The 10,633-nt window shown below is 36.8% G+C and overlaps 1 protein-coding gene across 1 annotated transcript; it reads left to right on the top strand.

Moving 5' to 3' along the window:
* Positions 1 to 9,743: 9,743 nt before the first annotated feature.
* LOC125822712 (uncharacterized) lies at positions 9,744 to 10,154 on the top strand. Its single transcript, XM_049502153.1, has one exon. The coding sequence runs from the start codon at positions 9,744 to 9,746 to the stop codon at positions 10,152 to 10,154; it is 411 nt and encodes a 136-aa protein (XP_049358110.1).
* Positions 10,155 to 10,633: the final 479 nt, after the last annotated feature.

Here is a 10,633-nt window from a genome sequence, read left to right as displayed (position 1 = left end):
GATAAAAAATTGAAATATCTTTTAAAAACAATTTTTAATATTTATTTGGGAGGGGGTGGGGGTAAGGGTGAGGGTGGGGTCAAAAAATTAAATTTAAAAATAAGCTTTAAATTTTTTTTTTGGGGGGGGGGGGTTGGTTGGAGGGGGGTTGGTTTGAGGGTAGGGACAAAATAAATTGATTTTTTCAACAAAAAAGTAATTGTAATTTGAAGTTGAAAGAGAGTTTTGGAAAATGTTATTCCTTAAGTTTTGAAGGAAAGTCATTTTCCTTAAATTTGAGGAAAATGAGTTGATTTGAAAAACATTTTCTAAAACATTTAACCCAACCAAACATGAGAAAATTGGAAAACTCTTAATCTTAATCATTCAAATCTCATTAAGTCTATTTGTTTTCAAGGCCTAAATATTAATTATTAAATGCATTTGTTTTTCTTATTTTGCACCACTTAATGGGTCTAAATGATTAATATCATTAAGAATCTATTTAAGAATTTGTTCAAAGATGACAGTTCGCCTCTACTCCATCTACTTTCACCCACCACCTACAACTACCATTTCAGCCTAACTGCCATCATCATTCACCGCCATTAGTTATCGATATCATTCCACTTTTAATTATCAGTCGCCACCACCTCCATCCATAAGTTAAGGCAAAAGAAACTAATATTTAGAGAATGGAATAAAATGGTGAGTTTCTTGCTTGGCTTAATTAATCTACTAGCTGCATCACCTATTTGAGCTATATGGATATAGTTAAAGGGCCCAAGATTAATGGATCATATTTAGGCTTATATTAATGGGCTCACTTGAGGCCCAAACTAAGTAAAAGAAAATAAAAATGAAAGGAAATCTAGCAGCCAAATCTGCCAAGGCCCAATGTAGTTAAGCCCAAGTAAAGGGAAGTAGGTGCATCACCTAGTTTGACGTTTTGAGTTGCTTAATGTACATAAGCAGGTGCATCACCTCCTTGTCCCATTAGTGGCTGAAAATGGACCAAAAAAAAAGAGGTTCTAAAGGATTTCTTTTATAGTTAAGAAGGCTCCATATAAATCCAATATAAGCTGATATTTTCACTCATTTTAACAATTAAGAAAAATCAGATTTAAATTCAACTCTCTCTCTCGTTTCTCTCAAGGCTTAAAACAACAGCCTTAGAATTCCTTCTAGGGTTCTTGAAGAAACCCTCATATCTGCAAACCAAGGTAAGAGAAACAATTATAGATTTAGCTTGATTCTCCCATGGAAGACTAGGAAAACATGTTATTCATGCTTAATTATAAGTACACGGCAGAAGTTCCCACAAGCTACTACTCATTTTTTTCGTGGATATTAAGAAACTTTTCTCTTCTTCTTTGGTTCGAGTGTGAAGGGAAGTTGAAGTTCTAGAAGAGTTTAAGTTATAAGGAGAAATTGCAGAAATTGAGGTAAGACGACTGCTCCATTTTTTTTGACCTCCTTAAGTATGAGTTTGAGTGAGGAATTATGGGTGTGCTTTCTTGAAGAACTCAAGGGGGTGGTGAGTTCAATATTTGGTTGTATGATAAATAATATTTGAGGTTGTTTTATGTGTATTGTTGTTAGGACAGCTTGGGAAAGGATATATAAGGTAGTGTTGGACAGAAAAGGAGGATATGAAGATACACATTATTTTAAGGGTTGTATGGGCTCATTATCAGTCGAAGTTATCTACTGTTTTACGAGGCTCGCTGTGTGATAGCTGCTAATATTAGTTTATCATGATTTATATGGGCTGTATGGGCTCATTATCAGTCAAAGTCAATTGTGTCATTTAAGCTCCTTATGTCATTGTTACCGCCTTAAAGTTATTATTTTCATGTCTTCTACTATTGGTCCGTATTTTCAAATCTAAAAAATGATTATGACCACCAAAATAACAATTTCAAAGATCAAAGAATCTAAGCAACGCAATCTGTATAATTAAGGGTGGCAGCTCAGATGCGAAAGTCTAGCATAGGTCGATCCCAATTGGTATAGAAGGGTGGCAGCTCAGGGCGAAAGCCTAGCATGAGGCGATGCCTAGCATGAGCCGATCCCAATCTGTGTAATTATGAGGACAACATCTCAGGGGTTAAAATGCCTAGCATGGGTCATCCTCTTCTACCACTGATCAGTTGGTCACTTGTATCACATGTCTACAAAGATTATAAAGTTCAGAAAATTAAAGAAAAGAATATAACTTACATGATTCCACAAGAGTAAACAAAGGTGGTCTTCTCTTCTGATCTATGCACGCATATATTGATACTTGATTTCATTTGAGCCCTTGTTTTACATATGCTATTGTCTTACATATTCAGAACATTTTTTCGTGCTAGCGTCCCTCAATAGGAGCACACGACACTCAGTTACTTTTGGTGAGCTCCAACTTGATTAAGAGCTTTACTGAGTCCTTGGTAGATTCATTTTGGTATTGTATTGTAGTTAAGAGTAACACGGGGTATGTCCCAATGATGTGAGGCTAAAAAATACATACTTTTAATCATTATTTTCTCACATTTGTTATTTATATTTGTCCTTTTTGAGCATAAATTATATTAATTGTGCTAAATTGTGTATTTTATTTGTAGGATTAAATTGATGGAAAGATAAAGAAGTTTGGAGCTAAAATGAAATAAAAGATTGAAGGTTCAAGGCAGACAGCTTAATAGATTAAATTTAATAAAATATATATTTGTATATATGAGGAAAAAGGCTGTGAACAATTTGCAATTGAAATTGGGTACTACTGCTGCCACATGTCAGCAGCTGGAGGACTCATATTAGTATGAAAGGCGGTGAGCAACGTAAAATCCAGAAATACGCGTCCAGTGGAAAACCCAATTTAATTGGGTTTTGTTTTCCTAATTTGTCCTGAACTCAATTATTTTATTTAGAGTTTCTCTATCTATAAATAGGGGATGGAAAATTATTCTTAAAGGGAGGAAAGTGAAGAACCAAGATGCAAGACACAATATAAATTTTCTTCTAGCTTAGGAACTTTGGAAGAGCCGCCGTGAAGGCCGGAGAATTGTGGTTTATTCTTTCTTCTCCTTTATTATTTATTTGTATTCGTGATTAATAAAAGATAGTTTAGCTATTGTTCTTAACTTTTTATGATTAACACAAGCATATTTATTTTAATGAATTTTGATTGTGTTTTTGAGATAATGAGTAGCTAACTTTCATAACTAAGATTGTGGGAACCATAAGCGATTAACAAAGTATGAATAATAACTAAGTAATTCGTGAATAGTGTTGAAGCATGCATTGATAATTCTTTCGTCTAGAAGTCTTTTTAACGGTGGCCAACGTTAGAACTCGCCTTGTTGCTTCTTGCTGGACCAAGGAGGTAATCAATAAGAAAAGAATTATCAACATAGATTTAGTGTGATACTATCTAATAGTCTAGTGTCAATTGGTGCGAAGTAATAACTAAGCCAAACATCGATTATGATGTCTAATATGAGGTAAAGGTAAGGGTTAGTAAATTATACACACGTAGCCGGACCAAGGTGCGGGGTGAAATTCTCTAGATGCCGGACCAAGGATTTAGAGATACCTAACTTATCACTTTGCATGTAATACACTAGAAAATGATTACTATTATTAGGATGACTGCGTTATGAGCTTATGGGGAGCACATTCCTAGTTACTTTTAATAATCTGAATATAAATAAATACTTAGTTCAAAGCTATCTTTTTATTATTTTTATTTTATTTCAATTTAAATCCCCCCATTTTTATATAATGACTATCGAGTTAAATATTTGTTATTGACAATATTCTTCCATATTCTCTGTGGGATCGTGATAACAGCAAGGTTAAGGGAGATCACAAATAGAGAATTTAATATTAGAATGCGGAAGTACAAAGAAAAGAAACAAAAAAAACTAACTAAAGATATGGGAAATTCGAAGGAAAGATCCACGAATTTCCAAGGATTAGATGTTCTAAGGCCTTGAAAAGATCCAAGTAACAACGTATAGATTTATGGAAGAAATCTAACGCCTTTACTTGAGAAAATGAATCAAAACGATAGATTCGGATCTTGACCGCTTTATGAGTAACTAAAGACAATAATTAGTATGTAGAAACTAATCACCTTCTAAAGAATACCAAAAAGAAACCAAAGATATCACAAGAAGAAGTTACTTTATACCTTAAACTATGAAACTAGTAATGGTTTAAAGATAAATTCTCAAAGAACAAGTCACAAAGGTTCAAAAAACTCTCTCAAATATTATTAATATCAATCTAAAATTGTCTTTAATGAATGAAAAGGACTCCTATATATAGGAGAAGGGGAAAAAACGTCCAAGGAACCCTAGAAAGACAACTACAACGAATCCTACTCTAGAAAGGAAATAAAGTAACCTAACTAGGAACAAATTTAGTACTTCTAGGAAAGCATGAAATGGTACTTAGGAGACCATAATAAATAGACTAAGGAAAATATTAATAACCTATATATAAATAAATAAATAAATAAGATAAATCCCAACTAGGAAAATAATCTTGACAATCTTGGAAAGTTTGACTAGTCTTCTCTCAAAACTTGGGCAGAAAGCAACTCTTGTTGTGGCTGATTCTTGGACTCTTCTTGACCTTATTTGCACGAACTTGGACCTTAAAATTCCTCATCTTGGGCTTGAATTTGGGCCACCAAATAATTGTAACATTTGGACAATTCCTCTCCCTTGGGCTTGAGCTCTTCTTCCCCAATAAGACACCTTTAGATCAGCGATTGAAGCCCATTGAGCTTATCATTGAACTCCATGGTTTGAGATCTTGTTATGGGCCTCTTTGGAGTTTCTAAAGCTTCATCCTTGTCCTTCAATGGAGTAGAGCTTCCTTGGATGCTATCAGATCGACCCCGACTCATAGTTGGGTAAATATATTGCATACGATTGTTTATATTTCTTTTCAAGAAGTATATTTGAACGTTATCACTCAACCTATTCTAAGGCTATCTATCTTATAGAGGCTTTGTAGACTAATGCATAGCATGGAATTATGGTTGGTTCCTTAATAGTTGTGGCTTTAACGGTCGAGTCATGTGTATATTTTTTGGCCTTGCCTATGTTGTTCTTTTATCATCATAGCTTGAACGTATACTTGTTAGAGTTTAATGATTATCTTAGCTAAATTCATGGTAAGTACAGGTTATATGTGGGTTCTCTCGATCCTTTATGGCATCAGGTGCCTGTTCATCTCAATGGGATTTGAGGCGTGACAAAAGTGGTATCAGAGCAGGTCATCCTAGGGAGTCTACAAAGCCGTGTCTATGTAGAGTCCTACTTATGGATGTGTTGTGCACCACATCTATAGGTAGGAAGCTACGAGACATTTAGGGGTTGTCTCTGTCTTTCATCTCTTAGATCATGCAATAGAACCAATGTTGTAGGTGAATCGTCTCTAACTTCTTAATTGCTTTATTATAGTAAAGATCCTGGTTACTAGAAGGAGTAAGAGTACATGTAAGCAAATAGATGTGGATGTTGGAGAAGGGACTAGCCAAGCACCACCTAGGTATGCTGAACAAAGCGAGGCACATGATGAGACTCTATCATAGACTTCCCCGACACCTCCATCTCCAGAAGAACTAAGGATGGAAGATGAACCTCAGGAACCCCCTATTAATGCTATCGAGCAAGATTTAAGTAATGCAGTCCAATTATTGACTCATATAGTTGCTGGCCACGGCCAAAGGCAAGAAGGTCCAGTTGCAGGTACTAATGGTGTAGATAGAGCAGCTGGCACGCGGATACGTGATTTCCTTAATTTGGACCCTCCATCATTCACCGGGTCAGATCCTAATGAAGATCCATAGGTCTTTATAGATCAGACCCAACACACTTTGGATGATATGCATGTAAGTGGTAAAGAAGCACTTGAACTAGCAACAAATAGATTTAAAGGGTGTGGTTGCATTGTGGTATGAAGGTTGGAAGCAATCTAGGGGAACTGATGCACCTTCAACTATGTGGAAATAGTTCAAAAAGGCATTCCTTGACCATTACCTGCCATTGGAGATCCGAGAGGCCTGTGCAGATCAGTTCTTAAATCCCCACCAAGGAAGTATGAGCGTTAGAGATTGTACCATTGCTTCATTGAATAAAGATATGGATACAACAAGGATGCAAGCTTTTGCACAAAAGTTGGAAGATCAAAGGCAAAGAAGAAGGACACAAGAGTCAGAAATAGGGCATTCTAAGAGGGCCGGATCAACGAGGCAATTTATGTCATCCCAAGGTGAGTTTAGGCCTTGGTTATTTAATAGACCGCATAGGCCATCATCTTCCTACTCTACAACTAGTGCCCACCTCGGTTTCAAGAGTCTAGGGGCAATCAGTTTGGGCAAAGAGGTGAAATCCAAGGTTCACGAACAACGGGGTACCAAGAGCATGGAAGTATGAGACAATCAAGACCTCCTCGACAGTCTTGTAAATAATGTGAAAGAAATCATTTAGGTGCATGTCGATTTGGGACAAATGTTTGTTTTTGGTGTGGTACATCGGGTCACATGATGAGAAATTGCCCTCATAGGGGTGTGGGTGGTGTGGGACAACCTACTAGATCAGTTGTTGCATCATCATCATCAACACCTTCTTTAGGTAAGGGATAGATGCGTACTGATTGTGGTAGAGGAGCTAGGGGAACATCTAACTCTAGTGGAGTTCAGAATCGCACATATGTTGGGGATCGACAAATTTGGAAGCCTGCCGGATGTGGTTACAAGTACATTGTCCATCTTTTCACATATGCATTAATTGATCTGGGGTCTACACTATCATATGTCACTCTATGGGTTGCTGGGAAGTTTGAAAAAATACCAAAACTATTGGTTAAACCATTTGAAGTGTCTACGTAGGTTGGTGAGTCTATTATAGCTAGAAGGGTCTATCGTAATTGCATAGTAACTGTTTGGGAACATGATACATTGGTTAACCTTATTGAACTAGAAATGATAGATTTAGATGTTATAATGGGTATGGATTGGTTAGGTTCTTGTTATGCCACGGTAGATTGCCGAACCAATATAGTGCAGTTCCATTTTCCAAAAGAGGCAGTCCTCGAATGGAAAGGCAATATTGGGGCGCCAAAAGGTAAATTTATTTCTTATCTTAAGGCAAAAAAGATGATGTCCAAAGGATACATACGTCATCTGGTCAGAGTGAAAAATATAGATGCAGAGCCACCAACTCTTCAATCCATTCTGGTGGTAAATGAATTTCCCGATGTATTTCCTGAAGATCTTCCGAGTTTGCCTCTAGAACGAGAAGTAGAGTTTGGTATTGATGTGATTTCAGATACTCAACCTATCTCCATCCCTCCATATAGAATGGCCCAAATAGAATTACAGGAGTTGAAGGAGAACTTAAAAGACTTATTAGAAAAAGGATTCATAAGGCTTAGTATGTCCCCATGGGGAGCACCAGTATTGTTTGTACGTAAGAAAGATGGCTCGTTGAGAATGTGCATTGACTACCGACAGTTGAATAAAGTAACAATTAAGAATAAATATCCCCTCCCTAGAATTGATGATTTGTTTGATCAGTTACAAGGTGCTAAGTGTTTTTCAAAGATCTACTTGAGGTCGGGTTATCACCAAGTGAGGGTCAAAGACAAAGATATACCCAAGATAGCGTTCCGAAAACGGTATGGTCATTTTGAGTTTTTAGTCATGTCATTTGGGATAACAAATGCACCAGCGGCTTTTATGGATTTGAAGAACAGGGTGTTCAAGCCATTTTTAGTTATGTTCGTGATAGTATTCATATATGACATTTTAGTGTACTCAAGATCGGAAGAGGACCATGCTAATCACTTGCGGCAGGTTTTACAAATTCTTCGTGATCGTAAGTTGTATGCGAAGTTCTCCAAATGTAATATTTGGTTGAAATCTGTGGCATTCTTAGGTCATCTTGTATCTAATGAAGGAATAAAGGTCGATGCTCAAAAGATAAAAGTCGTGAAAAACTGGACAAGACCTACAACGCCTACGAAGATTTGTAGTTTTCTTAAATTGGCAGGTTACTATAGAAGGTTCGTTGAAGGATTCTCTTCCATTGTTGCACCCTTAACAAAGCTAACACACAAAGCAACCAATTTCCAATGGAGTGATGCATGTGAAAGAAGCTTCCAAGAGCTGAAGAATAAATTAAACTCTACACTTGTATTGGTACTTCCAGAAGGCACAGAAGGGTATGCAATGTATTGTGATGCTTCAGGAGTGGGCTTAGGATGTGTATTGATGCAGCATGGTAAAGTAATAGCTTATGGCTCAAGGCAGCTGCGGCCACATGAGAAAAATTATCCAACCCATGATCTAGAGCTAGCAACAGTTGTATTTGCTTTGAAGATATGGAGCCACTAGTTGTATGGGGTCCATGTTTACATATTACTGATCACAAGAGTTTGCAATATATATTTAAGCAAAATGACCTAAATCCGAGGCAGCGAAGGTGGCTTGAGTTATTAAAAGATTATGACATTGATATATTGTATCATCCTGGGTAAGCAAATGTAGTAGCTGATGCATTAAGTAGTAAAACAATTTCTAGCACCTATAGGCAGCCCCTGGAAAAACATGGAATAACTAAGGATCTATACCAACTAGCTAGCTTGGGGGTTCGCCTTCTTGAGTCTCCGGATGAACGGGTGATCGTGCAGAATGTGGCAGAATCTTCATTAGTGGATGAAGTGAAAGAGAAGCAGTATAAGGACCCTATTCTATCACAAATTAGAGAGAATGTACAAAAAGGTATGACAATGGCATTTGATGAGCTTACGGAAGATGAAGTACTCCAGTGCCAAAATAGATTGTGTGTTCCCAATAAATGGACTAAGAAAGAGGATTATGATGGAAGCACGTCATTCAAGATATTGTGTCCATCTGGGGTCAACCAAAATGTATCGCAACTTGAAAGAAGTGTATTGGTGGGGTGACATGAAGAAGAATATTGCAGAATTTGTTGCTCAATGTCCAAATTGTCAACAAGTAAAAGTAGAGCACCAAAAGCCTAGAGGTTATATGCAGCGTATAGAACTTCCAATTTGAAAGTGGGACATGATCAACATGGATTGTCACTGGTTTTCCTCGTTCATTTCGGAAGTTTGATTCTAAATGGGTAATTGTTGATAGACTGACCAAATCAGCGCACTTTTTACCGGTCAAGACTACTTATACAGTTGAAGAGTATGCAAGGTTGTACATTAAAGAGATAGTTCGTGTACATGGAATGCCAATCTCTATTATATCTGATAGGGGAGCTCAATTAACTGCAAATTTTTGGAATTCATTTCAGAAAAATTTGGGAACACAAGTGAATTCAAGTACAACCTTTCACCCCCAAACAAATGGTCAGGCAGAGCGTACAATTCAAACACTTGAGGATATGCTACGAGCTTGTATACTAGACTTAAAGGTAGTTGGGAAGATCCATTTGCCGCTGATTGAGTTTACATACAACAATAGCTACCATTCAAGCATTAAAATGGCACCTTATGAAGCATTGTATGGTAGAAAATTTAGATCACCAATCAACTAGTTTGAAGTGGGTGAAATTGCCTTATTTGGGCCAGATATTGTTCATCAAGCTATGAAAAAATTTAAGGTGATACAACAACGTCTAGCAACATCTCAAAGTTGACACAAATCATATGTAGATGTTAGAAGAAGAGGACTAGAGTTTTCCATAGGGGATTGGGTGTTCTTGAAGGTGTCTCCAATGAAAAGGGTAATGAGGTTTGGTAAAAAAGTGAAGTTGAGTCCCCGCTATATAGGGCCATCTAAGATTATTCGAAGAGTTATCCAAGTAGCCTATGAGTTAGAGCTACCACAAGAGCTTTCAATAGTTCATTCGGTGTTTCACATCTCAATGCTTTGGAAGTATATAGGTGACCCATCTCGTATTACTCCTACTGAAGATGTACAAGTTACGGGAGATCTCACTTATGAAGAAGTACCTATTGCTATTCTGGATCGACAAGTTAGGAAGTTAAGAAATAAAGAAGTAGCTTCTGTAAAAGTATTATGGAGAAACCAACAAATAGAAGAAGTTACATGGGAAACGGAAGAAGCAATGAGATTGAAGTATCCTCATCTCGTCCAGACAATTGAGAAAGATGACAATGTTGAGTTGAGGCATTGACAAGTAAGTATAAGTTTATCTAAATTATGGATTAATAGTACTACATAACTTAGGCTTGAACTTGTTTGGGCTGAATAACCATGCTAACATTCGTGAACAAATGTTCTTAAAGGGGGGCTAGGGAGGATGTAACATCCCAAATTACGCATAAGTTAGTTCTGTTCATATGATACTTGGCATATACTGATTCTTATAGGTGAAGAACTATGTTTCTTATATGATTAGTGTTGATTTAAACTAGCTTGGAAGGTGATGTGATGCCTTGCACGTTTCAGCATGTGTACTGCAAGTTAACCCTGACGGAAGTTTTTAAACTTGAGATAGTAAGGTGGTAATTGAGTTTAAAGCTCAAATTTAAGTGCTAAGTTAAGGCAAAAGGAACTAATATTTAGAGAATGGAATAAAATGGTGAATTTCTTGCTTGGCTTAATTAAGTTACTAGCTACATCACCTACTTGCGCTATATGGATATAGTTAAA

Source organism: Solanum verrucosum, unplaced genomic scaffold (assembly GCF_900185275.1).
Source record: "Solanum verrucosum unplaced genomic scaffold, falcon-dt-bn FXZP01000302.1, whole genome shotgun sequence".
Classification (NCBI taxonomy): Eukaryota; Viridiplantae; Streptophyta; class Magnoliopsida; order Solanales; family Solanaceae; genus Solanum; species Solanum verrucosum.
The sequence above is the reverse complement of the archived record's forward strand: the minus strand, read 5'-3'. Positions and strand labels throughout refer to the sequence as shown.